At 39.3% G+C, this 20,477-nt stretch overlaps 1 protein-coding gene and 1 long non-coding RNA gene across 6 annotated transcripts in view; one reads left to right on the top strand and one right to left on the bottom strand.

The window, feature by feature from the left end:
- Positions 1 to 20,477, bottom strand: part of Opcml (opioid binding protein/cell adhesion molecule like) — a 1,139,977-nt gene that overhangs the window by 87,172 nt on the left and 1,032,328 nt on the right. For all 5 annotated transcript variants that reach the window (XM_029482074.1, XM_029482075.1, XM_021172107.2 and 2 more), the window contains one exon: positions 19,280 to 19,405. In XM_029482074.1, the coding sequence (XP_029337934.1) occupies positions 19,280 to 19,405 (126 nt within the window). The remainder of the gene's footprint in view (positions 1 to 19,279; positions 19,406 to 20,477) is intronic.
- Positions 1 to 20,477, top strand: part of LOC110301585 — a 159,961-nt gene that overhangs the window by 120,628 nt on the left and 18,856 nt on the right. Inside the window, exon 2 of the long non-coding RNA XR_002378726.1 lies at positions 7,357 to 7,658. This is a non-coding gene — a long non-coding RNA (uncharacterized LOC110301585). The remainder of the gene's footprint in view (positions 1 to 7,356; positions 7,659 to 20,477) is intronic.

Below are 20,477 nucleotides of genomic sequence, written 5' to 3'. Positions count from 1 at the left end.
TTTCTTTCTTTCTTTCTTTCTTTCTTTCTTCCTTCCTTCCTTCCTTCCTTCCTTCCTTCTTTTCTTTCTCTCTCTCTTTTTCTTTCTTCTGTCTCTCTTCCTTCCTTCCTTCCTTCCTTCCTTCCTTCCTTCCTTCCTTCCTTCCTTCCTTCCTCTCTCTCTCTCTCTCTTCTGTCTCTCTCTTCCTTCCTTCCTTCCTTCCTTCCTTCTTTCCTTCTTTTCTTTTTTTCTTTACAAAGGTTTATAAGATTGAGCTTCAAGTACTCATGTTTTCAAGGCAAATGCTTTATTGAATAGGCTGTCCCTGACAAGGTATATTTTTTTCTATTTTCTTCCTTTTATTTTTTTATGTCATTTTTTATTTTTTTATGTCATTCCCATTCAAACTCCCACAGTACATAAGTCTTGGTTTCATGATTTTTCAATTTCTGAGAAGAATTACATTGGAATTTTGATAGGGCTTATACTGATTTTCTAAATGTAGATTTCTTTTGATACCATGATCATTTGGATTCACTGTAGAATTCTATCTGACTCTCAAAAGACATCTCACACTAACATTTCTCAAATTATTATTGGTTTGTAATTATTTTACTGAAGGTCTTTATATGCAAGTTCATCATAGATATAATTAGCCTATAGTATATTTGGCTGTTTGGGGGTCTTTGTTTGATTTTAGTGCCATGATAATGCTGCCTTTATTTTTTAAAAAAAACTTTTTTAGTTTATTTTTTATAAAATAATTTGAGAAGTGTTAGTGTAAGATGACCAAGTTAAGAGTTTAATATTAAAGAAATTATTTCTTATAATACATAATATGATCATATGAATAGATATACAACAAAATATTTGATATGCAACATCAGTTCATACACAGACACACACACAAACAGATGCACACACACAAACAGACACACACACATACAATCAACTAAAAGTAAATGAAATCTTTCTCAGTTGTAAGGAAAACCCTACAAACACTATTGTCCTTAGTTGAGAATATGGGAAGTTCTTTCCTCTATTAGAAATTAGACAATATCAGTATAGCCAGATCTATTTACTATATGCTGACAGACAAAGTAACCATGCACAATTTGGAAAAGAAAAGAATCAACTTATCATTAAGAAATAATTGAAGCCATATTTATTATAGACAACAAAATGAATTGTGTTTATTGTCTTAATTAATCTTCAAAACTTATTAAGACCAAGAAATTTAGCAGTGTCATAAGAGGCAAGCTCAACACATAAAGGTCAATTGTATTTCTACATTCTTTCTATAATCAATTAAGATTGAAATCCAAGCAGCATAGTCCATAATGTCTGAAAACACAAATTACTTATAACTACATTTTGAATTCTACTGAGAATAATTGAATAAGGTTAGGTCAATGGTAGAATCCATTTCAAAGATTGAGACATTCAATATTGTTAAGCCATCAAATTTTTTCAAACTTGTCTACAATGAAAATGTATTCACAATTTAGATTTTTAGATGCTTGGTAAATATTGTCAAACTGATTCTTCAGTTATATACCACAAAGAGTACCATTTTCAAAACTTCAGAGTTGTCAATCTAGAGTATCTGATTTTTAGAACACTATCAAGTTACAGTTGTCAAAACAGTATGGTATTGACGTGGCAAGACATTAATGGGAGAAATCATAGAGCATCAGCAGGAAACCAAAATCGATGGTCAGTTGATTTTTTAGGAAAAGGATTGAAGGTCATCAATCTATAAAAGAACAGATTGCCCCGGACAGATGATATTAGACTGACTTTTGTTCTATAGAAAAAATTATTTCAAACCTTTACTTCATACTATGTGTGTATATTAATTCATCTAAACCTTACACTTAAACTGAAATTCTAAACATTTCAGAGGAAAAAAAATAGTATTTCGTTGAATACTTTCATCCAATATAATGTTATTGAAAAGTGCACAATATTATTAAATGTTGGTGAATCAGATTCTACTACATTTAAAAACTTAATTCTCAGGGGCTGGTGAGGTGGCTCAGCGGCTAAGAGCACTGGCTGCTCTTCCAAAGGTCTGAAGTTCAAATCCCAGCAACCACAAGGTGGCTCACAACCATCCATAATGAGATCTGATACCCTCTTCTGGTGTGTCTGAAGACAACTACAGTGTACTTGCATATAGTAAATAAATAAATCTTTTTTAAAAACCTTCAATTCTCTGAAAGATATCAACAAAAATGAGAAAACAAGACAGGCTGAGCTGAAAATCCTATTCTATCTATCTATCTATCTATCTATCTATCTATCTATCTACCTACCTACCTATCTATCTACATGCACATATCCAATAGAACATGTATCCAGAATATATAACTATCACAATTCACCAGTTAGAAGATAACATGATTAAGAAGAGTCAAAACACTTCAACAAACAAGAAGATATCACCTAACCTGAGCCCCGGAGATCTCTCAGATTCTGAGCCACCAACCAAGCAGCATACACTAGCTGTTCTAAGGCCCCTGACACATAAAAAGCAGAGGACTTTCTAGCCTGGTCTCAGAGAGAAGAAGTTTCTAACCCTGGAGAGACTTGAGGCCCCAGGGAGTGGGAAAACCTGGCAGGGGTGCGGGTAAAGGGATGGGTTGTGGGGCATGGGGACATTCTCTTGGTGATGGAGGGAGGAAAAATAGGAAAAAGAACTGTGGGAGGGCAAACTGGGAAGGGGCTAACGACTGGATCATAAAAAAGGAGATTTATAGATGGCCAATCAGCACAGGGAACAGTGCAGTTATCAATAACTCTCAGAGAAGTGCAATGTGAAATCCCCCCCCCCCCCACACACACCACCACATGCTTACGAGAAAACAAGGCATTTGGAAAAGAGAATAGCATTGTGGTAGACAGGTGTGCAGAAGGACTCAGTGCTTATACAATGTGTAAGAACATAAGCCATTTAGAAAAATAATCTGAGAGTTTCTTGTATAATTTGGCCATTCAATTTGAATCCCAAAAACTTACTCAAGAAAGGTGTAAATTCATGTTCACAAAATGCATTTACATCTTTATAGCAGCTTTTGACACAATAGTCAAAAGAGTAGAAGTAGGCAAATATGTATTTAATGGCTCCCAAGTAAGCATATACTGATATATTTATAAATCATTCCATTTGTCCACAATAAAGAGATCTCACAAACAACAAGAAAGAAATGCTAAGGGTGAATAAAATAATTCAGAAATAATATATAAATTTTAGGGTTATACAAATGTTTACATCTTTTAAAAATGTGTATGTACATCATAGTTACATAAAGCTTATACACAATAGACAGTCATGGCATTTACTCAGGTAGAGTAGGAGAATCTTTGAGAAGGATAAACAAGGCAGTCTTTGAATCAAGGAAATGTGCTGTATTAGCTTGGGTTAGTGACTACATAGAGCCATGCATTTGTCATTATGAATCCCACATTTACGTGAATCAGTTTGTAACTCACTCTTCAAATAGTTCCGCCTTTTAGTTTTTGAGATAAGGTCTTACTATATATGTAGCCCAAGCTGGTCTTGAACTCTTGATCTTCCTATCCAGCTACTTGAGTGCTGGGATCATGACTGTGTACCACAAAGCTAAGATGTACATCTGCTTCTTAACTCTTATTTTATACAACTACCACAGGGACATACATGCTAATATTTGACAATGTATACCTAAGAATCTATTCCTGGTTTTTAGGCTTAATACTAAGCCTAGTAATGGGTAGAACTGTAGAATGACCAAGTTAAGAGACCACAAACTGATTTTTATTTGAAATCTGAAGAACATTTTCTCCTGAGGCTGAAGAGCACAGAGTATGAGAAAATGGAGGTCCAGGCAGCATTGTCATGAAATGTTTAAGGAAAAGATTTTTTAAAAGTAGATTATAGAGTTGGCCATCATTGGGGGGAGAGGCCCTTGGTCTTGTGAAGATTATATGCCACAGTACAGGGGAATGCCAGGGCCAGGAAGAGGGAGTGGGTGGGTTAGGAAGCAGGGTGAGGGAAGGGTATAGGGGACTTTCAGAGGAAACTAGAAAAGGGGATAGGATTTGAAATGTAAATGAAGAAAATATCTAATTAAAAAAAAAGATTTAAAAAAAAAAAAGTAGATTGCAAAGAGACCAGGCAAAGACTGGCAGAGAGCCTCATTCAACAATCCCAGTCCTGTATCTGATGCTAATATTCAGATATTTAAAATATTTATTACTTGGGGATCACTTTGAAGATGTGGGTAAAAACTCGGTATAGGTTGCTTGGTGGGTGAGATCAAATCTGTTTCCTAATAATGCTGTGTGATAATTGGGTTTCGACAAGAAATCTCAATGGCATCTACTTACAACAGCTTCACACTTTGTGCCTCCAGGATACTGAACTATTTTTTTATGTTACCAATTACAACATACTATTTCTCTCTCTCTCTCTCTTTTTTTTTTTTTTTTACATCTTTCATATAATTACCTCTATCCACTGCCTTGAACATCCCTGCTCTTCTTCACCTCTTCTCTTTCTTTTGACAAATTTGGAATCTGTTTTTAGGAGTCACTATCCAAAGAACCAACCCTGGTTTTCTCACATTTCAAAATATAAGTTAGCAGAGGTATTTCTGAGGTCCAAAATTACTCTTAATATATTTTTGGTCCACTGACCATTGTCCTGTGAACATGTGTATTATCAATACCTTGCTGATATTGTCACCTTCTAGTGGCCATAAATAATTATTTTGGTTCTTCTTTCTCCAGTTTCAAGTTCAGTATATGATAGCTAACTTTATTTTTTAAGACAATGTTCTCTTGGCTGTTGGAATTATAGGCCTGCCCTACTGCTTCCAAGTTCTTGTCAGTACCTGGCACTCACTAATTAGTTTCTTGAATGAATGAATGAATACATACATACATACATACATACATACATACATACCTGAAAGATGTTTTTTTCCATCTACATGCAGTTGGACCAGTCTAGACCTTCATCTCCTCTTCTATGATGTGAATATCAGTCAGTTTCTACCTTTGCTTTGATTATTTGTCTCCTATCATTTGAAAGAACACCTTTGTGAACATGAGGTGAGGTGAAGTCAAAAGTGGCACACTGATACCTTTAAAGTATGGTGATGACAATGATGATGTCCCTTTGCCTAATTAGAGTGACATGTATATTAGCCATTATATGGGGGCGGGGTCACAAAGACCACAAAAAAGAAAAAATGTTTTGAAAGTACCTATGATCACAGCAATGATGGATGAAGTGATATTAGATGGGGCTTGAAGGAGTAGGTGTCTTGTGGGTCCTTCCACGTACTGGGGATAAAGCTTCAGCTAGATGCTGTGTCTACAGGAACTTTACATAATATGCAGAATCAAACACCTTGAAATTACAATTCAGATTTGGGCACATGGCCTATGCTCTAACTGTGGTCAAATGCCTGAATAGGAAGGAAATCTGTAAAAGACAGTGGAAGCGAGGCTGAGCTTGGTCCATAGTGCAAAGAAAAAGAGGAAGGTGAGCTAGAAGAAAGATTGAGGTAGCAGTTGAGGTGCACTGCGATCCAGGATAAAACTCCAGATGTCTTGCTGTGTGAAGTTCCAGAACTTCTTGTGGCCCCGCAATGCTCTGCAGGAAAGACTCATTCCTCATTAGCAGCACTAGCAATATACCTACTGCTGGTAAGGGAGAGAAACCCTTTCACCGAAGATGTAATTACTGCATCCGGCTCCAATTGTGTAGGGACAAATAAGCCCAGGCTCAGTGGAGCAAGGAGAGCACAGTGGAGCACTGGGACGAGAGGACTTATGATTGCTATGCTGTGCCGGGCAGAGGTGAGCTGAGCAAAGTGTGTGTGTGTGTGTGTGTGTGTGTGTGTGTGTGTGAGAGAGAGAGAGAGAGAGAGAGAGAGAGAGAGAGGGGAGGAGAGAGAGAGAGAAGGGGGAGGGAGGGAGGAAGGGAGGGAGAGAGAGAGAGAGAGAGGTGGAGGACAGTACTGGTACTGCTGGCTTCGGCTACATCCATTACTTTACCTAGAGTTTCTCTTAGGAAGCAAAAATCATCCAGAGTATCATTAAAACCAAACTATTTCTGGCACTCCCAGGGGGTTACTCTCAACAATAAGTTATTCTGGAATAAAAAAAAAATGGGAGAAAAAAAATAAAAGGAAGAGGTGGTAGCTAGACAAAGAAAAGACAGAGAAGACTTCCCTGGCTGCCTGCTCTGACTACTGGGGTGTCCCAGGTGTCTCCTTCTCAGGCTACCCCAGAGACTTGCAGGGGAATTGTTGGGAAGAGTTCTGGATGCCTGCATGTTATATGAGAGAAAGGGCTCACTCACCTCTTCCCTCAACCCTAGTTCCCAGTTCTTGTTAATGTGAGTCAATCAGAGCCTCTGGCTGTGAAGCCCACATTCAAAGTGACAATCAACCAGTTTTGTTTAATGAGATCAGTTTACCCTGATCCCATTTACCTCCAGTGGAGGATGACTCTCCCAGGTTGGAACATTCCTAAGATTGGAGAGGCTACCCCAATTAAAATGCTCCAAACAGTACCTTCCTTCTTCCCTTTCCCTCTCTGGATCTCATACTAAGAGAGGCAGCTAATTAACCATGCTCACTGCTTTTAAACTGTGAAGGAAGGAACTTCCCCCACTGCTGCCATTTCTAGAGTCATTTCTTAAGCTCCAGCAATGTGGGAACAAACAGTTAGCACTGTGGGAAGCCCAGGATAGCAGGTGCTATGAGGGGGAGAGGGTGCGGGGAGACAGGGAGAAATGGAGCCTGGAGGAATATGGGAGGTCAAAATGCTGGTGTCACAGAGACGTATCTAGTCTATGGGATACAAAGATCACTCACACAATTTACCAATATTGAACTAAACACATCAAATCAAGTCATTCAATTCTTGTGCTTCCTCTTTGAAAAATTAATAAGCTTCCCTGAAAGACCTGATGGGTCAGGAGTAGAACAACACCTTCTAGACCATAGAACATTGAGGTCTAGAAGGCTAGACCAGAGCAAGCTTTAGTGTCAGACGAAGGTGCAATAAATAACATCCCCATGAGATGAGCATTTGCTATTTAGCACAGAAGTTTTAGGGACAGGCAGAACCAGGAATGGTGATTGGAAAGGATGGAAAGAACTCGTTTTAGAGAGAATACCATTTCTACAACCTTGTAAATAAACCATGAAATGCTCCCCACTCCCATGGTGGTTTGGATAAGAATGGCCCCTGTAAGCTTATATAGTTGAATGCTCAGTCACCAAGGACTGGAACCCTTTGGTCAGATTAGAAAGAGTAGGCTGTGTCGGCTTGTTGAAGATAGTATCAGGCCCAGTCTCACTCTCTTTTTGCCTACAGGTCAGAATGTAGTTCTCAGCTACTGTTCCAGTGCCTGTCTGTGTGCTGCCCTGCTCCCTGCTATGATGATAATGGACAGAACATCTGAAACTGTATGCCACCCTCCAATGAAATGTTTTATTTTATAAGAGTTGCTTTGGTCATGTATCTCCTCACAGCACTAGAACTGAAACTAAGGCTGTCGCACAGTCTTTCCTCTGCACATCAGAAGCCTTGACATCCCAACCGTCTTTGGATGTGGAGACTGGCCTAGGAAGATCACCATTGTGCCTCCCATTCCTTTGTCCCTGGAATAATATAAGGTAAATATTAGACCATATGCACACAGTAAATCAATAGGAATTCTTTGACCACGTTTGAAATACAAGGTGTTATGCTTTCATTTGGTGCTAAGAACATCGCACACGTACCAGCTCGTGGACTCTACTGGATCTCTAGTGGCTAAGGCACAGGGAAGGAAGAAAGGAATCATCTAGTCAAAGGAGGATCTATCACCACTAGGAAATATCAGTTTATCAGTAACTCAGTTAATCAAGACATATTATTGCACTTTATGAGGTTTGCCCAGAACACTGAGAGAATGGAAGAGGACAAACTCTCTTAGTGCTTAAGCCTCTAAGTGCTATGTCATTGATGCCCTGCTCATGTGAAGCATGCTAATAAAACATGCTATATTGAGCTGGTAAGGATGCCTGTTGAATATCCCATAACTCAGTGTCAGAGCCTGTGTGTGTATTTGTGTTTGTGTGTGGGTGTCTGTCTGTCTGTTCAAATCTACTTGAGTTAGTAAGTTAGACACAGGCCTCTTAGCAAGCTACCTGGAACTTCTAATGAAGCCTTCCTAAACCACGATAGAGACGCTGATCTTAAAATGTCAATCAATGCCTTCAGCATACATCTACTCTGCCTCTTTCATAAAGTGGTCTTAACCACATCTCCAGTGGGAGATGAGGCTTACTTGTTTCCATCTTCCACTATCCTTTTATGTTTAGAAAAAGAACTATGTTTTCCTTGCCTCAGCTACACACTGACACATTGCAGAGAAAATTTAATTATAGTTAATTTTGTTGTAAATAGTGGAAACCCAGTTTAAAACACCTTAACCAAGAATGTGTGATTCATAGAAACGTTACCCTAGGGAGGGAGAGGTTTAAAGGAAGAAATACAAATGGCTATGAAAAAGAAATAGCACAGAAAGCCAGTGGTCAGATTTAGAGCCAGGGGTCTTCTCAAAGATTCTCAAGGATGCTCAAGCTAGAAGGAAGAAGGAAAGGAATAGTACTGAGATTCTCTCAACATCTGGCCAAGTGAAGGGGCTCAGTGTATAAATTAAAACACATTATCTCCAGGGGTGGCTGCAGTGTGTTGGTGTGGAGCCAGGCTGCTTATTATTTTCTATTGAAGCCCACAATTTCAGTTCAGCAGCAAGAGTCACTGTGGACCCACTGCTGAGGCCAATTAGATCTACAGGACTTGTAAAGCTGGTCTCAATTTTATCAGTGTCCAACTGATTTCAATAGCATAGAGAAGGCTTTACAACAGACAGCAGGCGGCACTGGGTGCCTTTCCAATTTTACACTTACTATGATACATGTTAATTTCTATTCTTATATTACAATCTTAAAGTATTTGGAATAGATACTATCAAATTCTATTCTCCTTTCCTCCATTAAGGAAAAGTCTTATTACTAATTCTTTCTGGTTTATAGGTGGGGGAATGGAGGCAGAGGTATAGTCAGTTGCCATCAGAGAATGAGTAGATGAAAAGTGAGATGTTTCTAGATAAATCTAGATACAGGATCACCTTATTTCCAAGCTTTCCTGAAGTTTATTGGTATTTTTATCGTGTTTTCAAAATACTGAGCAAAACACTTAAGTCCTCTGTGCGATGTGTTCTCTCTCCAATGTGGTCTAACATCGAGGGTTGTTTCTTGCAGATCCAGCTCCCTCTTCCAACTTGAACATGGTGTTTCTTGTCTGGAAGGTGTCTACCCAGGGAGCTAACAAGTGTTCCTATCACCGTCTCTTTCCTAATGGACTTTTATTGATCCCCAAAGGTCACTTGAACATTACCTTCTTGGGGAAAACTTGCTCTGCACTGGGTCAGGTCTTCCTGTGTTCCATTCACGACATTTGCCACACACTGGCATTGTACGTGCTGAATTATTTGATCTCTGATTATCTCTTCCCTAGAAGGTCAGCTTTTTAATTCAGTCGGGGCTCACTTCTACCTTATACCCCATTTGCTGTGGGTGAGGGAAAGCAGTTATTGTGAATGAAGCAAATGAGTGAGTTAATGAATAAATAAGAAATAAAAGATGGAGAAAGCATGACAACAAACAGCAGCAGCATTGCCAATTCCAATTTTACAGGGAATTAGTTGAGGTTTTTACTTGGTATGGTACATGTTAACATCCATTTTTATATTTATCCTCTAAAGAGCCCGATGAAGATGCTAAACATCATTTCAGTACAAGCTGAATTTCTAGCTGCTATCTTTCTGACACGCATAGTTTCTCAGCTCAGAGTGGGAAATATAAATAAAAATACTGACTACATATCCAGTGCAACACCTCGAGCCATCAAGATTGCTTGCTCCAAGAGGAGTCACTTCACTGGGGACTTTAGAAAGGGAAGCCTGGGAAACTACCATCTGTTCTTTAGTGAAGATTCCTCCTCACTAGAGAGGCAGAATATGGGTTATCACTAAGGAGTTATCTGCTCATGCTTCCCAGCCATTAGGGTTAGTGTTGAACTATGAAAACTGGGTCAGGGACATCAGGTAAGTAGTGGCATAGGAAGACTGCATCTGTCTGCCAGAATAGCTTACTGTGCCCTCCCCCTTCTCAGGCATCAGATCTTCAGCCTCCCATGGAGGAGATTCTCAGGAATTTATGACTCAATCAACTCACCCAAAAGGAGCATAAATGGGATTAGTTTTAATATTGTTAAGTTGCAAAAATACAGGCATATGTGCATGCCAAAGCGAAATGTACGCAAGCAAAGGGGGGGAACATATGGGCACCCATATGGTGAAAAGCGCATTGCTAGACCTTCATACACTTCTCATTTACAACAAGAACCAAAGTTAGTGAACATAAATTTGCTTTGCAAAAATGTGAGAGGAACAGCTTGTTTGCCCATAACTGTTCCACTGAGCAAGATATGTATAACCTTGATTTCTCATCTCAGACACCTCTTTCTCACACTCCAGGGATTAATTAGGCTCTAAACATGACTCCAGATTAGAAACAAAGATCCTGGCTGCCTTGCAGAAAGACAAAGGAGCAGTAGTAAGGACGTATGATGCAGTAGGTCAGCTAATAGGCGATTCCTATCAGTGGCTGGAACTTGGACATGGGGTGGCTTAGAAGAGAAACAAGGCTGGTAGTTCTCAAGGGGGTTATTTTAATTGAAGCAGAGGAGTAACAGAAATCACCAACAGACAACTGCATGGCTGTGCCTTTCATTAGGAGACTGTGCTTTTGTTAGAACAACATGATGTGGAGCTAGAAACTTAGTCAGGCATTGGAAAGGGATGTGGAGGAAGGAAGAAAAAGATGAGAGTACAGATGATACTCAAAGTTAGTGGGTACCCTTGGGTGCCCCTGATAACAAGCAGAAGTTGATTTAAAGTGCACCATTCCAGTTCGAAGCCACGGGAACCATTTTTTATGCAGCACAAAGAGGTCCAGATTCAAAGCTCAGAAACTCGGACCCTTTTGTAGATGCCCAGCTTAGCCAGCTGGGAATCACCTGACAGCTTTTTGACCTTTTCCTTTGTTTCCATACCCGTGAAACTGTCAGAGCATTCCTTCTCTGACTTATTTGGAGAATGGTGACAATCTCATGTGAGATGACACCTGTGGAAGTATAAACTACAGATCTCTCTATAAGTATTTATAATGAACACAACTGCTTGCTGATAGATTATTAACGGAAAGCTAAAGGTTCATTTTACTTACTACTTTTTGTAATTTTATTTTGAAATAAATATTGATTTACAAGAAGTTGTAAGAATAGTAAGCAAGTTACATACACTTACCACTAACTTTTCTCAATTATGGTCTATTATGTTAATTGAGTATGAATATTAATTAAATCTACATGGATATATGTGTATACTGTAATGATGCTGGGAAACTTCCATGGGCTTTTATGTTTTGCATGCTTATTTACATGTGTTTGACCACAGCAATCAAGATGTGACATGATCTACACCAAGGCAGTGCTGAACCATTGGCCTTTTCTTCATCTGCCCCTATCCCTTTAAGTCACTGATCTGTAGTCTGTTGGTATACTTTTTAAGAATTTTATGAAAGTGTATTACCTTCTCTACTAAACATAGTGCCTAGAGTTCATTCATTCATTCTTTCTAAATTGTCAAGTGAATAGGAGCTTGCTTTCTTTCTTTTTTCTTTCTTTCTTTTTTTCTTTCTTTCTTTCTTTCTTTCTTTCTTTCTTTCTTTCTTTCTTTCTTTCTTTCTCTCTCTCTCTCTCTCTCTCTCTCTCTCTCTCTTCCTTCCTCTCTCTCTCTCTCTCTCTCTCTCTCTCTCTCTTCTTCTTCTTCTTCATCCTCCTCCACCTCTTCCTCTTCTTCATCTTCATTTTGCTGTGCTGTATTCCATGGTGTGAATATACCATACCATAGTTTAGATACACACCCACTGAAAGAAATTTGGCTTGTTTCCAAATTTGTCTATTATAATAAAGCATCTGAATAAATTTTCAGTTTGCAGGTAGAGAACAAAAACATTGTCTTGCTTAATGACTCAAGAATAAAGGGATTGGGAAATAAAATTAAATCATAGTACTTTTCTCTCAGGACTGATGGAACATTAAATAAATTAAATATAAGACTGGTACTGAGCACAGTTATATTGATAGATAGGAATGAGCAATCTTGGAGGTCATTGGACCCCCCTCCACCCTGGTTGCCTTTGGACCTGGTTGCCTTTGGACTCTGCCTTCTGTTTTCTTGGAAATACCCAAATGTGAAATATCTGCTTTGCCTATCTTTAAGATTTAAAATTGCTTTGTTGAAGCCCAGTAAGGTAAAAATACTTTCTTCTGGTCCAAAGAATTTAACCTGAGTTCTAATTCTCCCCTGGGTGGAGACATGACATTATGGTTTGCCCTAAAGATTAGAACATTGCAATGTATTATCTACTCCCTCAAGAGTTAATATAGCTGAGCCTTGTCAATCATCTGTACCATTTGTACATCTGTCTTTACATCTGTAAAGGTGATTTACCTAACAACATGTTAGGGCGGTGGGAGGAGTAATTATTCCTTGTTGAGACATTGCATGTGTCCCCCAAACCCTCTCCTGATGTCGCTGCTTACAGACCTTCTGCCCAGCAGTACTACTAATAAGCCTTCCCACTTTTCTGAGTACAGGCTCAAAAAGGATAATTTTGATTTTTCCCCTTTCTTTTTCCGATACTGGCCAAAGGACAAAGCATGCTTTTCCTTACATTCCAGGCTTGCTCACTATTTCCCTGAAGCCCCTTCTCCTCCCCTTTGGAACACAACTGCTTGCTGATATCTATTGCTGAGCCTGCCTTCTCCCATGGATTTTAACTCAAAAGGTGCAGCTGTCTTTCTTCCTCTTATTCATCTCCCTCTTTCTAGCAGCCATGGTTTACAAGTTGCCTGCTCTGTCATTGTTTTTTCAAATTAATAAAATGATCCTGGAGCTTTGTTCTGAATCTGAAAAGAGTTTTAAACTCTTTTGTTAACAAGACTAAGAAACCTAGAAAGGAATTCCATAATCCTAGTTACACAGTGAACTCCCAACATGAAAATATCACACACACACACACACACACACACACACACACACACACACAAACACATTCCATAGTAACAATCCATGGTCCACAGTGATGGATACTGTTGGCATTTTGTCTAGATTCTGCCCCCACAGTTACCTGGCAAGAGCCAGGTGTGCCTGACTCAGTATAAAAGGAGCTGCTTGCCCCCCTCTTCTCTCTCTTGCTCCCTTCTCTTTCCCCTGCTCCCTTACCCTTTTCCCCTTCTCTCCTCCATTTCCCTCTCTCCCTCTCCCCATGTGGCTCATGGCCAGCCTCTACTCCTCTAAACTAACTCTCTCTCTCTCTCTCTCTCTCTCTCTCTCTCTCTCTCTCTCTCTGCCTTCTTCTCCCCATGCCCTGAATAAACTCTATTCTATACTATACCACTATACCATTGTGTGGCTGGTACCTCAGGGGGAAGGGATGCCTCGGCTTGAGACCACAGAGGTAGCCCCTTTCCCCACATCATACTGTGTCTCCACCAAACATATACCTAGCTCTTCTCTCATCTTTTTATAAAACACAACAGATACTCGCCATTCATTTTTTTAAAAATTTCACCCCAAGGATTATCTGATGAGTTTGAAATATACTGTCCCATCTTATAGTGCAAGAAATGAGGCTAAGGGTATGGGGTGGGTAAAGGGATAATTCTCCTTATTAGGAGCCAAACTATCAAACTCAAATGCAAACCACTGAAGTCCACATTCATCCAGTGAGATAATACACCACCTGCAAAGGAATCATACCTACAAATATGGCCACCCCACATTTGGGGCGGTAAGGAACTGGTAAGTTGTTTAAGACTTTCTCCCCACGGATTATAAAGGAGCAAATAAAGCCTATGGGTGAAACAGGTGTAAGTCTGTATACTCCCAAGCTCAGTATTAAATAGAGAAAACAAAAGATAAAATCACCAATCAAGTGAGAACCACGGATGTTGGTTTTGCTAGCACTAGCTCCACCACCACCACAGAAACCATGTACCTAGCAATGCCATGTGTTACAACAATACCATATTCTACTTGTTTCTGATGACCACCAGGATACTGCATTTCCTCCAGGAGAGCCAAGCTGAGTAGATTTTACTCAGGATCAATCCATTGGGTCACATAGATTTTTCATTGTGACAAATTAGAAGCAAACAATCAGAAGAAAGGTGACCGCTAGAAAGTAGGCACACTGAATTCAGGGAGGATTGTCAATTAATAGTGTGTTTGGGGCTTTAAAAAAGAGAAGCAGAGAAACAGTGGACACCCAACAGAAGGATTTAAACTATTTAAAGGGTATATTCCTAGTTATCCTACTTCCTGAGTGCTCAGGTACAAACAACTGAAATGTTTAGCGCTGTTGTTAAACTATCAACATGAGGCTAACTGGTATCCACTAGACTGAAGAAACAGAAGAGAACGCCCTGCATTTTTAAAAAGGGCTTCAATTAAAATGACTCAAGTCAATGCATAAAGGAGTCAGCTTCAGTTACCTAGAAAATTCTGCAAAAATAATTCATCCACCGGCTCCCTGAGGTATTACCCTGTATGAGTAGATTGTGTGAGCGACTCACTCACAGGTGAATGGCTGTCATCTTAAAATCTCAGTGGAGGGAGACAGAAGAGAAGACTTTATTATGTTCGCCAAACATCTGGCCTTCCCAAGTATGTCATTAGACATTGGGCCAGGTGTGAGGCATCAGAGTGGATTGCTATGGTATCACAAGAGGGAAAGAAACACAGCTCTCTGTAGAACAGCAAGTCTATCTATACTGCCTCTGCTCCCATCCCTGGATCTTAGTATTCACATCACCCTTGCACACAGGAGAGCAATCCCCCTGCTTCTGCTGCTCCGAATGACTCTTCTCCTCTTTGCACGAAGGAATCAGAAAATAATTCCTGAAACCCCACTCATTCACAGCATGCTGCAAACACACTGGCCCCTTGCTCATCCACTTTGCTCGCCTGTTTCCATACATGCTTTCCCTGTTCTGCAGAAGTCAAATCTTTGAGGCCGAAACCCATGAATCATTTTTTTAGCCCTGCACTGCAGGTCACCATTCAGCGAATCTACACTTGCAAAGGCCATTGGGCAATTGTCACATCCTTTATCACATCCATAAGAATATATTTTTATTAGTAAGCTATTATCTCCTTAGATCATTAAGAATAACTCCTTATGCCGGGCGTGGTGGCACACGCCTTTAATCCTAGCACTTGGGAGGCAGAGACAGGCAGATTTCTGAGTTCCAGGCCAGCCTGGTCTACAGAGTGAGTTCCAGGACAGCCAGGGCTATACAGAGACACCCTGTCTCATAAAACCAAATAAATAAATAAATAAATAAATAAATAAATAAATAAATAACTTTTTATATCTAAAGATATGCAGTCATATGCTTGGTGGTTTATATGTCCACTCTGAAAACCCAAATGTACATCTACAGAAAGCTTTTCCTGGAGTGGTCACAACACATGATCCTGTAAAGAGCCCAGCTTCCCGGGAAGTGCTGTAGGTATCCTGTCTTCTGGAATGCTGTTGCTGGGGATCCTAGCATAATTTTAAAGCTGGAGAGGAAACAGGTTCTGAGGGCTTCTTCTCTTCACTCAGTGTAGAAATTAGAGAAGCTAAGCTACTTTAGAGTCATACCAGGCACCTGGTGGGTTCCTCAACACTCTCAGCTACTTTTGGAATGTAGACTTAGGTATACTTGTTGCTTCTCATGAGGAAATGACGGGGAATTGCAGAGTGACTACAGAGGAATTCCCAGGAATGTAGCAATATGCAGGATATTTGCACCAAGGGGGCCAGATGACACTATTCAAGGCTTTCTCATCCCGCCCCACTTCCATACCATTTTAAAGAAACATTTACCATCCATTGTTCAACTATCCTTTCACTATACAATCCCATTCCTTTACTTTAAGCTTTATGGGTTTTTTGTTTGTTGTTTTGGTTGGTTGGTTTTGGTTTTTATAACTTTTCTTCACTATGTCTTTTTTTTATATAATTTTAGACATTCCTTATATTTTTGGACATATCATGCTTACCGTTATTAGTCGCCCATGTGTTACCGGATGTACACTTATTTTTACTTGTTTTTATGATTTCTAAGTATTTGCAGCATGTACTCAGACTCCCATTTTATGACTTTGGGCTTCAAACTCAGAACATTGGACATACTAGGCACATCCATGTTCTATCTATACACCCTCGCTTACACTTGCATGTTAAAACCTAAGCATGAATATTCTTAGACCATAATCATCTGTTCATTGACATATTTTTCCTAAATCGTTTGTTTATTTATTCCAATTATCTAAGCCCATAATTTAAGCCATATGTTTCAGGAACTGCATCAGTCTTTGGGGAACAGAACTGTTCAGTGGATTTAATTCTCATGTGTAACACCATTGGAATGTCAAAAGAAATGGGATTGTAACCTTTAGTTTTTATTCTTCCATTCTCAAATAAGCAACATTTTGTTCTTCCCTCAATGTGCTGTTTGGTGCTCCCAGGTACTGGATGTTTCTCTGAAGCTTTAGGATAACTCCCAGGCTTCAAGTAGCGCTCGCCAGGTTTTAAACAGAGAAGACAATGAGTCCATGCATCAGATGCAAATTTCAAGCTTGCAAACTCTCCAGATCTTTGAAAACTTCAGAGACAATGTCTTGAGTTGAACAGTTTAAATGGCATTGCAAGCAGATACATAAAGACAATGGTAGCCATGAAAGCTGGTGAACCAAAGGCCTGAAGACAAAGCCTTGCTCACAGTGGAGTGCAGTCCTGGAGACTAAAAGAGCACAGGCAACATTTAAATTTAGAATTTGATGGTTTTTTTTTTCTTTCTGACACTGAATTGCAACTATTACACTCTATAAAAGGTTGGGAAATGAATGAATCTCTCTCTCTCTCTCTCTCTCTCTTTCAAAAGGGGGAAGGAACCCTTTTCAGCATACCGTGAGAAAGAATTGCTTCAAAACACTCACAAAGTCAAAGTGCTTTTTACAGTGTTTCCAGGCTTAGAGAACTATATAGTTGGGATCAAATAAGTATATTCTGGGATTTAAAGCATTTATAAATACATCCAACTTTATAAAATGCATAAAAATTGGCGTCCTGGTTAGATATATTCTTGTAGATCACGTAAAGCATATATTCTCTTCAGCTTTAGACAAAAGTCACCTGGGGCTCTGGCTTTTAGGGACATGCACTCTGGTTGCACTTACATTAAAGCTGAGCTCCGCAATGCCAACTGTGAGTATGTTTTCATGCTTTTGTTGATGTTCTAATATGAAAATTTTAGGTTTCAATATCTGTAGTCTTCTTATATGTCTAGATACTTCAAATTTTGTTAGAATCTAATTCATACTCAGTTCTTACTTTTAGTGCAAAGTTATATTCATCTTGGCTTATTTTGACTTCTGGGGATGACTTTCTCACCAACACATGATATTCTCAGTCAATTGAGCTTTGGTATTTCTGGTGGCTCTACCATAGTTGTATCTCATGTTCTACGACAGTGGTATCTTATGCTCTACCATAGTGGTATCTCATGGCTCTACCATAGTGGTATCTCATGCTTTACCATAGTGGTATCTCTACCACAGTGGTACCTCATTTTGGTCTGATTGTTATTACTATGAAGTTCTTCATGTACTTTATTTGCTATTCATACATCTGTTTTGGGCTGACTGTGCATTAGAAATTCTCATATACAGTTGGTGCCATTACTTTGTCAGAAATCAGTACAATTTTTTCAAAGACTTTAAAAGGTGATTTATAATTTTTAAATTGATTTCATGTAGTCTTAATCAAATTGAAGTTTTGATGGAAATTGGGTCTTTATAAAGGCAATCAAGTAAAACTAACAAATAAACAAACAAGAAGAGGTAATTGCTCTGATCCCTATAGGATTTGGCTAATCTCCTTATAAAAAGGGGAAGTTTGCATAAGTCACACATAAGGAGAATGCTACTGAGGATGAAGGCAGAGACCTAAGAGACACATTTACAAACCAAGCCATACCATGGCTGATAGAAATAAGGGGTGAGGGAGGGAAGGAGAATGGACAAGATCGTCCATCACAGCTAAGGAAGGAAATCAACCTGGCCATGGTTTGACCTTTGACACACAGCCTCCAGCAATAGGAAGGAATACATTTCCATTTATTTCATGAAATTTTCTATTTTTTGCACTTGGCTAGGGCAGCCCTGGGAAGCTCAAGCAAGTCTGCTATTATTTTCTTTCCTTCTCAGGGAGGGAATTTTGTATTTTGGAGATCTCTGCCTTTCTCAAGGTTACTGAGATTAACTCCCTTGCTTTCTTTTAGATGTACATTAGTTTTACATTACACACAGGCATATGTGTATTTTCCTAGTCACTGGTTTCACGTTTGGGTTTTCTAATGCCTGAGGGAGCACTTGATTCCTGTATAATCTCAAGAATCAATCACAGTTTCTGGCAACAGTGTAATAGATCAGATGGCTCTGTGCCCATCTTTGAAAGTTCAAGTTGGACCAAGTTTTATTTCCAAGGAGATAAGGACCCATGTCCTTTAGATTTCCTTCATACTTAGTGAGAGATGGTAGTAACTGATGTGTTAATACCAAGGTCATGCAGAGTGCAATCCCCCACTCCACTGTCCTTTCCCCCATCAAGGTGAACTCTCTGATCAGATCCAACAGATACAGTTCTCTAAAGCTGTTCTGAAAATACAAGCAGGTGTGGTTTTCTTTAGTACACATACAGTAATGTCAAAGTTCCCCAGGGCATGCTGTCAACATCACCACCACCATAAGAAAGGGCACATCCATCTCCACACAAGTTACTATCCCACAACCAAAGCTACTCACACACTCTTCCTTTCAGTTTGAAAACAAAGGCTTCCCAAGTCATGAAAAAGAAGCTGAGCAGATAATTTAGGTAATTTTCTTCTGCAAATTCCTTTCCTGGAATGTGGCACTTAGCAGCAGATACATAAAACAGATTGGTCCTGAGATGATGTATTGATGCATTCACATACAATGTTATTTTCTGGTTACTGATCTCCTTTTAGCATGAGAACCAAGCCGGCTTTTAAAGTACACTCTTAAAACTTTGCATAGTAAATACCTTACCCTTGACTGACAGGTGCCTCCATGTCACCGTTGGTTCTGGTCTGCCAATTGCAAGACATAACAGGGTCACACTGCTTCCTTCATTCACAGTAATGTCTGACGAGATGTTCATTATCTGGGGAGGAACTATAAAGAAACACAGAAGAGAAGAAAAAACTGAGAATGATTTTCTGTGTGTGCTTAAAAAAGAGCTGTCAGCCTATGAATATGATATATGTTTGTAGGATGAACATCATTTTAATCCCACTTTGTTTGTCTTGGCAAAGATCTGATAAATGTCATCATTTATAGAATGTGTCTAACAGAAAACCAGATTGTTGCACCCTGTTGAGAAAGTATGAATAAACACATTGTTGTGTGTGTACAGTGGTGGCTTTGAAGATCTCAAGATCCAGGTATAACCACTTATTTAATTAGAGGTAAAGTTGAAGGTAAAACACAAGGACCTGAGAGAGTTCCTCTTTACCCACAGATTCCTTTCTTCTTTACATAGTTTCCAGTCACATAAAGGAAAGTGAGTAATTGAATATATATTTCCTACAAAGTAAAATGATATGAACAAAACAATAGGCAGCCATCAAAACCAGAACGTTTCTATTGAGTCATCCATGGAAACTTCAGACCAAATTCAAATTTTGCTAATCATTGTTGTTAAGTTTTGTGAAAACTTTATACATGCATTTAATGTGGTCTTGATCAAACATCTACCCCATACTTCTCTTTAATTTGTCTCCTACTCCACTACCACTTTTTCCTTGTAACCTTATGCACTCTTTTTTATTTTAAAAAAACTACTGAGTCAGTTTATTGTTCTCTGTAGATGGGTGTAGGATCATCTACTGGAGCATGGATAGCCATTTAGGGGCTATATACTTGAAGCAAACATATTCTCCCTGTCCTAATAGGTATCAATTGTCAATAACTTCTCAGTGAGTGGTGGGACCTCAGCTATTTTCAGTTTAGATGTACAAGGGTCCTGTTATGCATGGAAAATGGTTTACCTATAGTCATTCACTGCCTTTGACTCTTGCAATATTTCTACCTTCTCCTTTGTGATGATTCCTGAGCCTTGGGAGATGGGCTTATAATACAAATATCTCTTTTACCCTGGTGAGATGGCTCAGTGGGTAAGAGCACCCGACTGCTCTTCCGAAGGTCCAGAGTTCAAATCCCAGCAACCACATGGTGGCTCACAACC

Source organism: Mus caroli, chromosome 9, assembly GCF_900094665.2.
Source record: "Mus caroli chromosome 9, CAROLI_EIJ_v1.1, whole genome shotgun sequence".
Taxonomy (NCBI): Eukaryota; Metazoa; Chordata; class Mammalia; order Rodentia; family Muridae; genus Mus; species Mus caroli.
This window is presented reverse-complemented; position numbering and strand designations above follow the sequence as displayed.